This window comes from Ascaphus truei, chromosome 6 (genome assembly GCF_040206685.1).
Source record: "Ascaphus truei isolate aAscTru1 chromosome 6, aAscTru1.hap1, whole genome shotgun sequence".
Lineage (NCBI taxonomy): Eukaryota > Metazoa > Chordata > Amphibia > Anura > Ascaphidae > Ascaphus > Ascaphus truei.
This window is the reverse complement of record NC_134488.1, coordinates 55,966,865-55,985,318: the sequence shown is the minus strand read 5'-3', so window position 1 is coordinate 55,985,318 and position 18,454 is coordinate 55,966,865. Positions and strand designations below refer to the sequence as shown.

Genomic DNA, 18,454 nt, shown 5'->3' with positions numbered 1-18,454 from the left:
ATTTCAAATGAGACCATATTATGATCACTGCTACCCAAATGTTCCAGGACTTAAATATTTGCTATTACTTCTACATTGTTTGATATTACCAAATCCAGGATTGCCCCTCTCCTGGTTGGTTCCTCAATAATTTGCTTCCTCAATCTCACAGATATTTGGTGGTTTATAGCATATCTCTACAAGCATTTTCTTTATACTTGTATCTCCACTGCTAATTTCTATCCACAAGGTCTCTACATTTTCATCATTCTCTTCATAAACATCTTCCCTTATAATAGGTTTTAGATCCGGTTTAACATATAAACATACTTCACCTCCTCTTCTATTTGCTCGATACTTCCGAAAAAGGGAATAACCCTCTAAAATAACTGCCCAGTCATGAGTTTCATCCCACCATGTTTCAGTAATGCTTATGATATCATACTGCTCCTTTGCAACTATTATTTCAAGCTCCCCCATTTTATCTGTCAGGCTTCTGCATTAGCAAGCATGCATTTAAGGGTTTTTTTTCAGCCTGTACTTCAGTATTATTTTATATTCTCATTCCTTCCTGCGCCAACTTGGTTTAGTCTTTAGAAGTTTTCTAGTATTATCTGTATTTACTATGAGTGTCTCGCTGCTTGATAAACTCGCACTTGCCCCCATTCTACCTCCATAACCCCTTGTTTCCTCATCTATTCTATTTAGTTCGTTATCTGTTTCATTCTCCTCCCCCCTCCATCCGAGTCACTGTCACAGTATACTTCGTTTTAAGCTCTACCTCTGATTGAGTGCACAAGCACTTTACCCTCTTCAGGGATAGAGCAAATTGAATAAGCAGTCTTCTGCCATGAAAAGACAACTTACAGTCAATTTATTTGAATATGCTTTAATGTGTTCCAGCACCAAAGGTGCCTTATGGCAGAACACTGCTTAGTAAATATGGCCCACTGTATTTATCCTTTATAAGATTAGAAGTATTACTCAAGTCACCAGCTCAATTTGTTATAATACTACTTTCTCTCTGCATCTACTTTATTTGCTGTGCTTCACCTTGTTTTTAACTGTGCGTGTCAGAAAACCTGTGTTTTATTTAATCTCACTTGATCTCAGTAACTCATAGTCCTCAGTACATATTATTACTTTATGCTCTAAGTTCTTTTAAGGTTACAATCAAGGTATGCTTGAGGTAGGTAAGGCTACAACCTGGAGCTATGCTGGTAGTAGACAGTGGTGCACTGTTAGCCATCAGCTAGTGAAGCTCACATTGCTAGAGCTGCAGCCTAGAAAAGCAGCCGTTATGGGTGCTTGTCCTGTTGGGTCTGATACCATGCCAGTCATTAGGTTGGTGCCTTAGGCTTATCAATTCTATATAGTTGGTATGGAGATCTTTTTAGGAAATGTGTTGTGGAACTCATTTAAACATACTTTGCATAACCATTAGCAAATCTCTCAGCCGGGTAACACAGGTGTGCTCCTTTTTCAACACAGGCATGTCCCCCTAATTTATTTGGAGGGACATCTGGAGACGCTACTAAATTGGAAGTCAGGAAGCCTATCTCTCCTTTTTGAGATTTAACCACAGACCAATGAAACCGGACGATCCGATGCAGATCCAAATCCGCAAACATTTTTTTTGCCCATCTCGAACTATTAGCACACTTGAAATTAAATCATTGTATGGATTTCTTACTCCTCTGAGTTTATTAGGTTCATTATACAATCATGTAAAAACCTTTGAGAGAGATCTTAACTACAGTAAATTCAACAACTGATCCTGGCAATCATACAGTAACATTTTCTATTCTTCTTTCAGCCTCAGAGTGAGGAATAGAGTAGCCAGGATACTATACAAACTAACAATCTTCCTGCAATACTCCTTACAGGTAGCAGAAGTGTTTACTGCGTTGTTGGAGGTAACAACATCTGTTCCATCTGCATCAATATAGATTCATAGGCTCACAAATTCTATAAATGAAATGAACCCCATCACTAATAAACTACCTGGCAGCAAGAGAGTTAATATATCAGGGATTTGATATACTGTATTACCTGTGTCATGTTTTACTCCTATAATGCAATTTCTGTTGGAACATGCAATGCTGGTTTAAACAGTGAGTGTATTGTGAACTACTGCACTGATTTAATCCTCTCTGTTGGAGGTAATAACAAAGCGCTGGAGAAGTGAATGAAGGTGAGCAAGATCATTGTGATGCAATGTAAAAAGCACCCATTTCTCAATCTCCTTTTAAACATGTTGTATTTTACTGGAGCATATTATATAGTGCGTATTATTCCTTTGTGAAATTCCATGTTTATTTATTCAGTTAAGGTTTAGACTGTTTACCTATGTTCAGGTCGGAGAACCAGTGATTATGGTTCTGCATTTATATACAGGGAGGTGTCTTTAAACTACAAGTCTTGTACTTGACATTTATAGACTACAAGCATTCATGCAGCCATCCTGTATCTCTGGGAATCCTGGGAGAACAGGGCTGGGATTCTACTTTCCGTGGCAAAATTGATAGGGTCAGTGATGGAAGGAACAATATATTAATTATTATCAATTCATAGTTGGATAAGTTTAGGCACAAGAAGATAAACGAACACAAATGGCCAAAACAGGCATTAAATCTCGTGTAGTGAACCATAGCCTTTTATCAGTGACTCCAGCATACTTTAAGGAATAGGTTTCGAGCCTTTTCAGCAGGGATTTGTTAATAAAAAAAAATAATAAAGGTAGCGCATAAACATAAAACCGACAGGGCTTATTCTTTAACAAATTACTTTCAGCAGCTCTAGAGAAGCTCTAGATCCTTCTCCCAGAATGGCAAGCGACAAACACACCCTCTCAGCTGCTCTGGTTTACATAGCTAATAAATACAGCTTGCAGGCTCCCAGACCACAATAGGCTCTGGCAGCTCTCTGAAAGCCTGGGCTTAACAGCCCTCAACACCAATAACAGCTATTTACTAAGTGACTCTTACAGAATACTGGGACACAAGCAGACTGTAGCGTATCACTAAATGGAATGGAAACAAACAAATACTGCATTACACTCCCTGTTACATGTCAACAGCAACATGTCCACGTAAACTGACCCTCATTCCTTTTTACCAGTCACAGTATTGAGCTACCAGAACAAGAAAAAGCAACGGGGCCATTACATTAAGAATCACACGGTTTCCAAACCACCCAGCTTCAAAGTTTAATTAGGGCAAGCTGCAGAGAATACCCCAGAGTCCCTTTCTAACAGCGCTAATTGCATAAATCTGTATTAAATCTGTGTGTAAAATGAAGGACTAGAAAAAATGCCAACTGCCTTTTAAATAGTAGAGGTTTGGTTTGTATAGTGTGTGCAAGAGATTGCAACTGCTCTTTTCTGCACCATGTCTATTACCTACTTTGGTGTATGCAGAATTCATTGTGACTTTTGTAACGTGACTGTGCACACAGCAATGTACAAAACTACAGTCACTTGTAATGTACGTAAAGGTGAACTACAGTATTAAATTCATAGCTCTTAGCTAAAAACTACACATCTCACTAACTGTAGGACAACATTACTACACTTTGACCTAAAAGTAAACTAACAATATTAAGAGCACATGCCAACTGTGTACAGGTAGTCCTCGCTTTCCGACGTTCCGCTTTCCATCGGATGCGGTTTCCGACGGCGCATAATGCAGTAAAATAACTCATTATCTGCCGCGGTATTCGCGTATCCGATGGAAACCGCCACCGGTTAACAAGGGCCCCGCTTTTCCGACTGTCCCGCATCCGACACGGGTTTGAATGCAGTGTGTCGGAAAAGCAAGGACTACCTGTACTACCACTTAAAAAAATGATATACAGCAGGGCCCCGGGTATACGGCGGGTTCCGTTCCAGGGGCCCGCCCGTTCTGCGCATGCGCGACTGAGGATCAAAGATGGCAGCCCCCTTCTCGGTGCCGCCGTATCGGCGGATCGCCGAAAAGCGAAACGCCGAGAAGCGGGGCCCTGCTGTACTGTAGCACTACAAAAAATACAATATGACGAGGGGACACAATGTATAGTGCTAAAGAATAAGATGGAAACAGTATAAGTTGGAAGTCCCTGCCTTGCAAGCATCATACAGTAATTGGAGTAAACCGACATATAAGGTGAACATAGTATTAAAGGAGCAACCCATGCAGTATCCTACATGAGGTTTTTTATTTAAATCAATTCTGTGGTACTAGATAACTTACTATTTTATATTATTTTTTTATTCAACTGTTAATGCCATTTTAATGAGTTTTAAAGAGGCAATCCAAGCAGCATACATTTTTTATATATATATGCAGCATTTGATTACCTTTATTGTAAACTAATTACCTAAGCTGCCGATCAATTTGTTCTCCCGTGATTGATCAGCAAAATCCTACTTGCTAGTGTTCACTAAATGTCTGCCTTTCAGTTTCAAATCAGTCCTTCAGACAGTGTAACTCAACAGCTACAACGTATTCTTATATTACTAAGGTATCATTATCTATTGTCACAGTTTACAGTTCAAACTGCTGGGAATATTGGCACAAAATGATCACAAACCGGAAAGTGTTACAGAGATCTTGCACTGCTGGGGAGGTGGGCTACCTGCTTTAGAAATCAAAGGATGCTTAGTATATTAAAACTCATAACAAAATAGCAGTGAGAGTTGCTGTAGAAATCAAAGGATGCTCATTAAAAATGGCATTAGGAGTAGAATTTAAAAAAAAATACTGCAAGTATGATCTAATATTACAGAATTGATTTATTAATAAAAAATAAATAAAAAAAACACATGTAGTATATTGCTTCCCAGCAGTGCAAGATGTTTGTAACACGTTCCTGTTTCTGATCATTTGTTGCCAATATTCCTAGCAGTTTGAGCTGTAAATTGTAACAATAGATAATGTTAACTTAGCAATATAAAAATACATTGAGGCTGCTGCGTTACACTGACAGAGGGATTGATTGAAAATGAAAAACAGCCATTTAGTGAACCCTAGGAAGCAGGATCATTGCTGATTGATCGGCAGCGTATGCCATTAATTTTCAACAAAGGTAATCAAAGGTAATGTGTAATGTACATTAATGAGTAATGTACAGTATATTAAAACAATATATATATATTTTTTTTTTTTTAAAGTGCAGCTTAGATTGCCTCTTTAAAGTATGAGGGGATATAAGGACGGGGAGAGGCTGATTACAATATTTAAGTGCACTAGGTGAAGAGGAAATGAGAAGTAAGTTCAATAGTTATACACGCTCTTTTGCAGAAAGGTATTTTTTTTTCGGATGCTGTATTTGCTCATACTGTATACAGTATGTAAACATCAAAATAAAAAAATGTATAAGTTTAAAAAATATATATATTTTATTTTATCCTCTTTAAAAGCATACAAGCATGCACAAAATTGGCAGTTCCATGTCAACATTCCCATATGGAATTCATGGCCACATAACATCACTTGGTCAGAAGGTCTAACAAAGTGACATTATGTGGTCACCTCTATTGTTATTATCGTTTATTTGTAAAGCACCAACATATTAAGCAGCACGATACTATGGGGTGATATAAAAAATCTGTAGCGTGATACAAATTACACAAACAGAATAACATACAAATAAGGACAAACAAGCGCAAATACTGTAGATACAGAAGGTAATGAGGACCCGGCTCATGAGAGTTTATCACCTAGAGGGAATAAAGGCCATGTTGAAACAAAAGGTAAAGTGGCTGCACTGTGGGATGGCATATGCGTCAGGATGGAGTATGGTCCAGCCGCACACAGCTGATCCCATTCATGTTTGGGTGTGTGGATGTTAAGGGGTGTTAGCATGGAGTTTAGTCCAGCAGCCCAATAAGGTTGGGGTATTGCAGATATGCTTCCTTGAAAAGGTAAGTTTTCAGGGAGTTTTTAAATGTCTGAAAGCTGGGGGAGAGTCTGATGGTGCATGGTAGGGAATTCCAGAGAGAGGGTGCAGCACGGGAGAAGTCTTGTAGGCGGGAGTGAGAGGAGGTATTAAGGCAGGAAGAAAGGTGGATGGAGGGGTATTTGGGGATGAGGGCTGAGATACAGTATACTGGTAAGGAGGGGCAGTGCCACAGAGCTTTGTAGGTTTGGATGGAGGGGTGACGGTGGAAAGAGTATGTGTCAGTGTTTTATCACAGTCACTATCCCATACATCAGCAAATCATATGCAGAATTAAAAGAGCAGTATTACGCTACTCTTTATTATTTAACATTTCTTGAACAGCACAATCACCCATGTTTCACTACTTGGAAACCCTGGGATCATAAGATACTTGCCTCTAATTATCCAGCTTAGTTGGGAAGGTGTTATGCATTGTATACTATGGGTAAGAAGAATATTACTTGATGCACTTAGAATAGGAGCTCAGGGCCTTCCTTTGTCTTATGTTGCCATTTACCTGTCGTGCTTATCCCCATTGATTGTACTTTATTTATCTAGTACTGTATTTTGTAAAAGACTGTGGAAACTGTGGCACTATATAAATAACATTATTTAAATTATTTATTACATTATTTAAAAGTATATAGTTATACAGTACTAATTATCTCTATTCTCCCTATTCACTTGCTTGGGACATATTACACTACACCAGATGACAGGACAAATTCAGAAGAATACGCACATCTGCTTAGCAATTATTTTGGAGGGTTTATTTACTTTATTTATAGCACCAGCCACACATACAAAAAATATCCCAAAACATGAAAATAGTTAGCATTAACGTTCAGAACGTATTTATCTTTTGTTCCGATCTAAAGTTATGAGTACTTAAAACCTAAATCTGAATTGAAACAAATGCCTATTATGGTGCCATCTTTAAAACATTCAGAACCAGATTCACTAAAAGGCGTTAAAAATGAGCACGCGCCTTTGCTGCCATTCCATTGAATGGGAGTTAGGGCGTGGAAAAGCTTAACACCTTTTAGCGGATGTGGACCATAGTCATAACAATTTAGAGAATACTGTACATGTGAAGGCAGCTAAGATTTGTTATTAAACATGTAGAAAAAAAGAACACAATAAAAGGGTAACAGTCAGAACACGTTTGTTTCTAAAACAATGCATTGCTACTTTAAATCCACTTTGTAGCTTGAAGTTTCGGGAGTGAAGGAGTTACAATGATTTGCCTATCTGCCAGCGGGTTTGGTACAAGTATGCACAGTCTTAATTTCCCTTTTGTCTGCGACAGTTTAATTTACCAGTGAATTTATGCCTTCGTTAAAGACTCCTCTTCCTGATGACTTTTAATGGCTGACTTTAATGTGCTTGCATAATGTTCTTCATGTGGCAGCGTTATACAATTCGGCTTTCAGGCAGGATGCAGCAGCGTAAATAAAACTCGGCACCCGTCGGCGCGCTCAAGTCAGGACAGGACAGGCAAGGAAAGAAAGAACCGTCTTCAAAATAAGTACATTTATTTAAGGTGGCATTCGGCCTGTTGAAGAAAGGTTGAAACGCTGTGTGTACCAATAAAAATCTGTAGGTTATTATTTCGATTTCGAAAATGTTTACAGTGCTTTGGTGATGACAAAGAGAAGCCCAGAAACAGCTTCACTTTCAGCTTAGCTTTAATGGATGGTTGATATTTGGGAGCCGGAAATTAGTTTCTGCCTTTCTACTCAGTATGCAGGTTTTTATGATTTTTACAGTGATATATACATTACTGCAACTTTATAGCATTGGAGTCCAAAAACTCATCATTACGGATAAACAATTAATTAAATGTACTGCTGTAGGATTTTGCTGTTTTTGGAACAGTGTTGTCTGTTTAAAAAGCTGCATTTAAAATAATAGCAAGACGTGTGTCACTATCATGGATATCTTCCATGTAGTTGTTGCAGATCTGAATATGTTCTTTAGGTGCTTGAAGTCTCTGGGTTTTGGGTCATGCGAAGGGTGACGGCAGTGAGTGAAATCCTTCTGCGTGGGGGGACAGAGACTTTAGCTGTTGTGACACTAGGCTGGATGTCTGTATTACTGGGAAAGGAGTCACTGGTACTGGAAAATGAACTGCTGCCGATAGCGACTATAGAGCTGCGTGCATATCTTAGATCTGCATTATTTAGGGTAAACATTCCCAAAGCCCAAATCAGATCGGAGATTATCTATTTTGCTTTTGTTATCTAAAACAGAGCTAGAAGACATCTTGTGTGGCTCTTATGGGTTATGTGAAAAGTTAAGCAATTATATTTAAATAGGGAATTCATCTGTTTAATTCTGATGTACTTGTTGGCAGAACTGGATGTAAAACACAATTATACACATCTTATTAACATTCCTACATTTACACAAACTTTCCAGAGATCACATTTCCCAGCTATGTCATTTATGTGTTAACTTTTAATTTAATTAAAGCAGCAATCCCCCATACTCTCTTATATTTTATTTTAGTTATATTTGATATTTTTTCTTTGCACACGTTAAGCCTTTGATTGGCAGAGGGGCCATCGCTCCTCCGGCACAGTGCGGTCACATCACCACAGCAGCCATTTTGGAGTAAACAGAAGAGGACTGATCCTCCTCCTCGGTTTCCTCACTGTTAAGATCGTATCCCACACTCCATGGGAATGCAAGATGGGATCGAACCCAGAAAAAAATGCCCTTTAAGGATAAAATAGTCTTGGTACACTCAAAGGGTCAAACTAGATGGTTGTTTGGAGCTAAACCGCACTATTTTTAGCTCCATGGACCAGGAATCCCAAGAAACCCTTCAAGCTACCAGTGTTTCTACCATCATTTGGGAACTCAAAATGGCCACCAAATTGGATTCAGTCCTGCAAGTCCAAAAAAGCCGCAATGACATTGGGTGGATTATGTTGCGTCTTCCTACTGGACAACACGGACGGCTGTAATTTAATTTCTAGTAAGTCTACAGGCAACAATATCTAGGCATCTCAGGAACTGGAGGGTTCCTACTGTAGTGCTAAGTCATAAAAAAAATAATAATTAAAATAGGGGGTGTTTGCTTCTTTAATACAAAGCAGAAAATACTACTGTATAATGCCTACAGGGGATGGATTCCAATATTTTGTTTTCTTGTACATATAAACTAATTTGGAGAGTTAGACAGTGACTAAACAAAGGAACTTACATATTCCTACCTCATGTAAAAGGTACAGAAACAGAAAACTTCACTTTCAGTCTGAACCTCACTTATACATGTGAAGGAATTGTTGGACTTTAACACCCCAAAAGCAACTATGTTCAAATTCTAGCTTGGAATGGGTTACAAGTTTCTTGCTAATGCAGTATGAGGTTAACAGAGTGATACAAAATGGGCAGGCGAGTGACCAGAAAAGCACAGCTGTATAAAACCTCAAGAGAGAAAGTTCTTCTTAGCATCCTTGCCCTACAACATGGACAATGTGATGTCAACACCGGCTAAAACTGATGACACTGCTATTTAAGCAACAATACCCTCCCCTTCTTACTTCCCAGTACCCAGATATCAAAAATATATGAAGTTGCAGAGTTTACAGAAAATAAGGGGTGATAGACATGACTAATGTGGTATGAATGTTGCTTTAATAGATATACAGTAAATATTGTACCACGAGAGCTAAAACTTTCTCTAGACCAGTGTAAGAATTCCAGTTCAATTACATTATTATATTGTAATTAGGTTTGAATTCGGTGTATAAAAGCAAATGCAATACATATGATATTATTCTGATTTGCAATCATTCTCTCTTTTATACAGACATACAGTAGAGGCAACGTTTATTCTAACATTTGCCGTAAACTAGCAGGGTTACATTCTGGGTATGTGCTGGGTATGTTCTGGGCTAGTTTGAGGCACGTTTAAGGTATTTCTGCATTGACTAACGACCCATAGGATTAACACAGCAGGGATCCTCGGCATTCCAATTCAGTGGAATGGGACTGCCAGAGACCCCCGCTGTTAATCTCATAGGCCATCAATGCAGAAATGCTGGGGCTAGTTTAAGGAAAGTTTAAGGCATGTATTCAGAATGTACCTGGGTGTTTCCTGGGTTTTTTGGGGAATTGCCACTGGTTTTTGTTCGAATAAGAGTTGCCTCTACTGTAAGTAAATTGGTGTTCTCTGTAGATTCAGTTACATTAGGTTGGGTTAAAAGTTATAGTGGTATTGCAGCTGTATTGGGTTGTCTGAGCAAGGGATAACACGAATGGCTATTGACAACTGATGATATGCTGATGTAATCAAAACTGGTAATAGAAATGTATTCCCTTGTATGGAGGGTGGGTAGTTCCGTATCAGATATGACATCAATTTTAAGCTGTAGGACACACATAGATGCCGTATTTGATAATAGAATTAGTAGTAGGAAGGGCGGATAAGGGATATTCTCTGGATAAATAGATAGATGTAGCTAAGGGACAGAAGAAGGATTACACCAAGAAGGAGGAGAGAAGGATTAGCATCGGGAGAGAAGATATACCACCAAGATCAGGCAGAGGGTTTACACAGAGAAAAGAATAATTAGACATCTTTCAAGATGTTCTAACTTACGCCATTTTTGTACGTGAGTATTTATCTTCAGAATTAACATTTCTTTTTATGTGCTAAAACCAGAATACTAAATTCTGTCATGCTGCAGTGATTATACAAGAGACTTAAGGACATTTTCCATTTAGCGAGCCAGTGGATATCAGTTTTTTTTAATTTATCTTGATTAACAAGGGAGACAGACGATATATCCCAGATCAAAGATTTCAGAAACAACTGACAAATGAACGGAAGAAAAAATGTGTCCGTCTCTGGATGATAAACAAGCAGCATGTGTTTGTATACAGCTGGTTAAGCTGTGAGTTATTCTGTATTGAGGCCGTGAGCTTTTTCCAAGAAGGAGATTGTTGTATTTTGTGAACAACTGAAAAGTTGGGGAGACATTTGTGGGAAGCAATTGTCTGGATTTTTCTCCAAGGAAGAGGTACATATGCGGGACGTGTATAGAGCATTGTAAGCACTTGTACGCTATAAACGGAATAGCATGATTTATTTGCTTCAACGATACGCCGTGAAACGGTGGGAGAAGTATTTGTTTTTTGTAGCGTTCTGGTTTTGAAGTAAGGCAGGTCGAGTCTTGGAGAAGCACTAGTTTTCAGGAAAAGAAAATACTAACAAAAAATTGTGAGTAATGGAATGTATTAATACTTCCCTTAAAAACTCATAAGGGGTTTAGTCTATTTTATGGTATGGTTTTGAAAGATGAGAAAGTGCATGATAAAGTTGTTCTTAAGACAAATACATGGTCAAATTATAACATTTTAAGTAAATGCATACATAATTTACAAGAACAGGTTGAAGCATGTAATATAGGAAATATGTGAGCAGAAAAAGAAGGCGAAAGTAAAGATTTGGCTTTATATATATCTAACATTAATTCAGATCTGAATGTTGGTGATAAAAATTAAATTAATCTGAAACAGAAGAAGTATCTGCAGAAGACAGATTTAAGAATTCATGAAAAATTAATGAAACTTGATAAAATAAATATTTTCAGATTTAAAATCTCTGAAATTGGTAAAGATAGGGATTTAGTTTATGGCACTCAGAGTTAACAGTCCACGGGATAGTCATGTTACACACACAGTTCAGATTGACAAGATTTATTTCAACTGCTGGGGTGTTAAAATTGCACAAAATGGTTTCAAATGCATTCGTAGTAAAAAAAAAAGATGGGCATATAGAAAATAATTACGAACAGTTTTTTAATTATCAGGAGAGTTTGGGGGAAAGGAATGAATTTGTCAAGTTTTCAGATCCCATAACATATGCACCACTTGGTACACAGATTATGAATATTGTGATTACTTTTGCACAGTTAAAAGACTTAACACATAAGCAGTGCAGATGCACAGACACTCTTGATGTGACACATGGGCAGGATTCAGGTTGTGGCACGGCTCACAAAGATTGCTTAGTTTAGCATGATTAGGAAATCTGAAATTGGTATCGTCAGATCCTACTAAATATTGTCATGAAGGGTTTGTACAGCTAAAAGGATTCCTAATGACAGCGATAATTCATGTCTTAAACAGATACAGTACAGGATAAAGTGTAAAAATGACTACAATAGATAAAAACTCGTACTGGTTGATGTACAGGGAGCACATCCTTCATTTCAACAGTCAGTATAGATTTTTACAGAATATGGGTCCATCGCAGGCTGATGCAATGTGCTGGGCAGCCACATGTGTTTTGGGCTAATAATAAAATGGCAAAAGGGTGGAGTTATCTAGTGACATCTAGTGTTGGTTCAGTTAAATTGCAGGAACCAAGTTAAAGGAACAGGACAGATTTGTACTATCGAACAAAGGGATATAATTGTTTCTTTGGCTAAAGAAATGGTGTTAACAGTAGAATCTGTATTTACTGATCCCATTTTAAAAGCAACAGTTAGATATGCAGAAAACACACAATTTGTTTACTTTTTAGAGGAACGAGCAAAAGATAAGTCTATTGCTTTTTATCGGATTGATTTAAAACCTTATTTTGTTCTTGAGAATGGGTCTTTATGTCATGACCAGAATGGGGAGTTGCGTCCTGTAGTTCCAGCAGAATATTTAAAGAATTTCTTTAAGGATTACAATCATGAACGTTTGGAACAACAGAGACTTCTAGAAATGTCTGAAGAAATTATATTTAGGAAATACGATGCAATTACAACAGCAAACGTTTTATGGCAAAAAAAAAATTCCAGTTGGGATTTTCCATGTATTCTTGAGTTAGATAGGGGTACTCATTTCACAGGTCAGGGGATGAAAGTTACACATGAAATTTTAGGGATTGAACAAAGATTTAATGTACCTTATCATCCACAATCAGTTGGTATAGTGGAACACAAGAATCAGATTCAAAATTTAGATATTAAAAGATGTTTCCTTCTGAATTTTCAAAAGTTTTAAGGGGGTGGGGGGAAGCAGAAGACAGTTTTGATAATCTTTGGGAAAATAGGTCTATAGTAAGCAAATTGAGAAGAATCATATGATATAATTGACATTATGGGTTAGACAATGTTAAAGGTACAAAGGTTATCTGATTTTGTGATTATGTACGTAATAAATGTAGACAGCCAAGTTTTAGGGTCCACATGGACTAAGGTAAATTATATGTACCAATATAATGATACTGCTGTATTTTACAGGTCATATGTAATTGTATGATGGGTGATTGCTGATTGAAATCAAGAAAAACGAGAAAAATCAACAAGAGTCATCACCTATGGGACTAAATATTTTTTCACTTTTTAGGAAAAATAACAAAATTATTATTTGTATTATTTGTATTACTATTGGGGAAAAAAAGTACAAGAGGGTATCTCTAGGAATAAAAAAAAGTTTGCCAGAAGATTTTGAATTTGTTCTAAATTATACAGATTTATGGGTAAAAAAGTGGTTTTGATGTAAAAAATATATATGTTCAAGTATTTTTTTAATGCCCATACTAAGAAAAGAAAGAGTTGTATTTCCTATTACAGCACTATGAATACCTATTAGTAATACTCAATTATTATATTATAGTCTCCAATATCTTGATTTCATTTTTTACACAATTACAGCAAGACTTGAACAGGTAGATTTTTAAAGCTTAATTGTAAGTTGTATGATGGTGCTCAAAGTGGACCACGATTTTTATTGGTTAAAACGCAATTATGACGTCACGATTGGCGCGAAAATCAGGCAGTCAGCTGTATTTAAATTGTTGTTTTTAATATGCACAGCACTTCTTGATAAAGTTCCTTTGAACGAAACGCGTTGAAGGTTTGCTGTTGTCCCACACCATGAATTATTAATAAAGGACTATTTTACTGCAAGACCTGCTCCTCCTCATTACTGCTGTGCGCTGCACACCCCTGCTTTAGATTTTTAAAGCTTGTTCACATTTTAATTATAAAATCATTTGTTTGTTTATCACACCAGGCCAAGATTATTTATTATTCATGTTTTTAGTTTGTATTGAGGCAGTAAAAATATTTTATGATTTTCTTATTTGTAGAAAAAGGTAGGGTATGTGTACAAGGTATGTTGGATAATGAAATAGTAAAAGCTTTATTTCATATGTGTACACATTCAGAGGTTTAAAGAATTGAACTGTATTGGACGAAATCCAATAGGAATATATTTACATGAGATCCAGGTGAATATGTCACAGATTCTCTCGCTAGTTCTAAATATAGTTCCATTACAATTTTATATATCTAAAATAAAGGAGTTTCCATGGGAGAAAAGGACTGAAGAAATAAAGAAATATGAATACTTACTTCAGTTTTTACAGGGTCAATTAAAAGAGATAGAACATGGTCAATATATGATAGATTTAGCTTGGTGGGCAAAGTTTGAAAATTCTGTTCCAATATATCAGCATTGTGTAATTTTTTTGTCATCCATTCATCATTGTACTTTGTGTGGTTTTATTATGTATTGTTTTGTCAACTACTTTTAATATGTATTATAAAAAGAATGTATAGAAAAGATCCAAGGAGAGGAAATATTGAAAAAGGTGTTGAATAGGACTTTACACAAGATATCACATTTCTCCAGTGGGAATTCTTTGCTTCAGAATAATACGGTATCTTGGCATTCTGTTTTTAGCATTTTTGAATGTGATACGTAGGATGTATTTGTGATTATAGAGATATTACAATCGAATTCAGGTGGTTGTAAGAATTCCAGTTCAGTTAGATTATTATATTGTAATTGGGTTTGAATCCGGTGCATGAAAACAAATGCCATACAGTAAATATGATATTATTCTGATTTGCAACAATTCTTTCTTTTATACAGACAAAGTATTTGAATAAGTAAAGTGGTGTTCTCTGTAGATTCAATTACATTAGGTTGGGTGAAAAACTATAATGGGATTGCAGCTGTATTGGGTTGTCTGAGCTAGGGGAGCCCTGCGAGTAACATTTGAGAGGCTACTGACAACTGATGATATGATGAGGTAATCAAAACTGATAATATAAAAGTTTATTCCCTTGTATGGTGGGTGGGTAGTTTCTTATCAGATATGACATCCGTTTTAAGCTGTAGGACACATATAGATGTCGTAATTGGCAATAGAATTAGTAGTAGGAAGGGTGGATTAAGGGATATTCTCTGGGTAAATACTGATAGATGTAGCTAAGGGATAGGCAGATGATTACACCAAAAAGAAGAAGGGTTAACATCGGGAGAAAAGATATACAGTACCACCAAGATCAGACAGAGGGTTTACACCGAGAAAATAATAATTATACAAACATCTTTGAAGATATTCTGCAGTGATTATACAAGAGACTTAAGGACAGTTTACAACCAGGAAGAGCATCGAGAATATGTTGTCTATTTCACACAATGGACACGGTTGTACAACACCTGTATTGTATACTGAGCCGATTAAAAGTGAAGTTACTTCAATAAAAAAAATATTTGTGTTAAAATCATCCTTCTTTCAGGAATAATGTGATGGCCAAATTTGATATTGCTGCACAGGAAAACGTGTATAGAAGACAAAGGCTTTCAGAATTGTACGTCCTCATTAGAAAAAAAAGAACTGTTTAAAAAATTTTTTTTTTACATTTGCCTTGTGCCTGCTGAAAGTTGGTAAAAATAAAAGGCAGGTTTTATCCGCTTAGACCTTCCATATTTGTAAAAAAATAAAAATGAATTGGATATTACTTAACTCAAAAAGATTTTTGCAAAAAAGTAGTTTAGCTCAAACCACTAATAATGTGTTCAGCACAACCACTGTATATGTATAGCTGTAGCCATCGTGATTACTCCTGTTGGCGCGTTGCAGCACGACATGTATAACACGCCAGTGGTAAAAGCCCCCATTCACTAGAATTGGCCATAAGTGAAAAGGGATAGGGGCCGTATACAAAAGTGACATGAGCGGTAATGCACCAAAAATAAAACCATCCCGCTCAAATGAAGTCTTAAAGCAACAGGTTGATGCATAATTGTATGGTTTATATGGTCTCACTGCATGGCCTCCAAACAAAGTTTCAGGTCACAAGGGACCTCTTATCAGGCAGGTGATACAGGTTTAAATCTTCAAGGAAAAAAACTGATGAACACAGATTGTTAAAGTACTCTGCTGCAGATGCCATTCTGGCAACAAAATGTTAATTGAGGTTTTTTAACAGTTTGTTAAAATATATACAAGCAGTATATATGTTTCAAGTAAGTATGCTCGATGACGCACAGCGTCAGAGAAGATTTTATAATTGCTATTTTGCATTGCACGTAAAACTTCTCAGGGTATGATACTGTAACCAAGAAGCTAAGGTAAGAGTGCCTTCCTCCACTACAATTTATGATGTAAATAATAAAGTTCAATCTTTCTGTTGATACAGTACATAGCCCAAAAGGGTCTTTTGAAGTGAATATCAAGTGGATAACAAATCACTATTATTCAATAATTATAGTATACATTTTTCTTTATGCAACACACTTTAGGATGAACTATCCAACTATAGTTCATGCTCAATAGCTTACTGGTCTTTAGTTAATGAAGTACAGTACATCAAGTGGGACACACGGCATATATCCCAGCTATCCAAGATGCTTACTATTTCCTTAAAACTTTCATACTCCATTTTACTCACGTTCTTTCTCCAGTCACTCCATATTCAGTCCCTGCCTATACTTCCCGCACAAACACAATGAGAAAGTTGTACCAGTTCATTATATTTGAGGAGTTATTTGACCAATTATTTTCCAAAGGAGGAATCCTATCTACAGTATTTGAAGAGGTGGGTTAACCAGAGTAATTTTAATCAATTCCCTTACAGTATGTAAAAGGCCTAAATCCTTTATCTGATGGTAAAACCGCTCTCCTGGAAACATTCTGAAGTTTAAAAGTATTGTGTGTATTGTAATTAAATTGAAGTAGCAGTGTTAGTTTGATTGCAATCGTGCAAAATAAATGAATGCTTCAGTATTAGGCGATACCTGTATTATTTGGACTTACTGTACAACTTAAGAGAAGTTTTTATAGTTCTACTATCTCAGGTCAAGTAATAAGGAAGAGTACAACCCTCGAAAACCTGTCCCAAAATATCAATTGTTAGTCCAATTAAAAAAAAAAAGGTGTCACCTAATATTGAAGTACTCCTTTATTTAGCACTGTGTGTTGGGTAACATTGCTATAAAGCATTGATTTTTTTTAAAAACCATTTTGACGGTTTTGACCTCCACTCTTAAATTTCCTTCCACCCTCGGTTACATAGTCTGCTTGTCAGATATATACACATTTGGTATTTTGGTTCAGAAAACTTTTCTGCATAGGAATGAAAGACAGAAAGCAGGAGATGTTGAGCTCATAAGATATGGCAATGTTACATTGCGAGAACTCAATATATTTGCCATAGTAGGCCTTTAATGTCTTAATCAAAACATCTACAACAATCCCCTTCATTATGAGTTGAAAGTGTTACAAATGTGAAGAGGTTAACTCATTTACAGGATGTCAGGCAGTAATTAGGAGTTAGTTGAGTGTGCGATACAGTGTGCCTCTCTTTCTTACCATCAGATGCTGGAAAAGCCAAGAGCGCATGATGTTGGTTGCATGCTTTGGCAGGACTCCACGCTTGTTCTTAGACTTTTTATCTTCGCTGTCAAGCAGGGAGGTCAGTTCCAGGTTAACCTAAGGAGCAGCAGAAGGCAAAGGCAGAGAGAGAGAGAGAGAGAGAAAAAAGCTTGAGCATCAATGTAGTAAGTATAGATTCAATATGTAGTTCCTTGAGGAACTACTAAAGCCTGTATTCCTCTAGATTTAGGTCTACTAATGTTTGGTATTTGAAGTTTGAAAGAGAGTGCACAGTGATTACACTGAGACTTAAAGAGGGCCATATCTCTATGTGCATATACTCAGTGCTCTTCAATGCACTATGTAGTACAGTATGTCAGGTTAGCTATAATTATGCAACCTGTCACTGCAAAGATGTGTTGTAGAGGATGTAAACTTGCTAAACAGCCAGCATACACAGACTATGCATAGATTAAAGGAGCCCATCTCCACTTCACACAGAAACAAATAGCCGACAGTTTCTTGGGGAATCCACTACTACTCTAGTGGGTTTTAGTAAACGTCTCCGCTATTCTTATTTAAAATCCTTATTCAAATTACTTTAAATCTCTTCTTTGGTCAGTGAGATTAGTGTCTTTATTCCTAATGAAACAAAGCTGAATGTTAAATAAAATACATACAGTATCTTCAGGTATACCTTTCTTGTAGGCCACTCCTCAGCATTCTGAAGTGGGATTTCTTTGTGAGATATGAGCCCTTGTTCTAAAAAGCTTTCTATGTGTTGGAATAATGTGCACCTTTGCATATCCACATTCTATTGTAATCCTGAGCACCTCCTAGTGGAATAATAATGAAATCATGTGCACAGCAGACAGGATTTATGTACTTATTTTTCAATGTCACCTATTCTGAATTATTAATGAATTCTATCAGAAT

The 18,454-nt window shown here is 36.8% G+C and overlaps 1 protein-coding gene across 8 annotated transcripts in view; it reads right to left on the bottom strand.

The window, feature by feature from the left end:
- PKNOX2 (PBX/knotted 1 homeobox 2) overlaps positions 1–18,454 on the bottom strand; it is a 752,321-nt gene that overhangs the window by 32,146 nt on the left and 701,721 nt on the right. For 7 of the 8 annotated variants that reach the window (XM_075604325.1, XM_075604323.1, XM_075604329.1 and 4 more), the window contains one exon: positions 17,516–17,635. The exons of the other annotated variant lie outside the window; for it this stretch is intronic. In XM_075604325.1, coding sequence (XP_075460440.1) covers positions 17,516–17,635 — 120 coding nt within the window. The remainder of the gene's footprint in view (positions 1–17,515; positions 17,636–18,454) is intronic. 8 annotated transcript variants of the gene reach the window in all.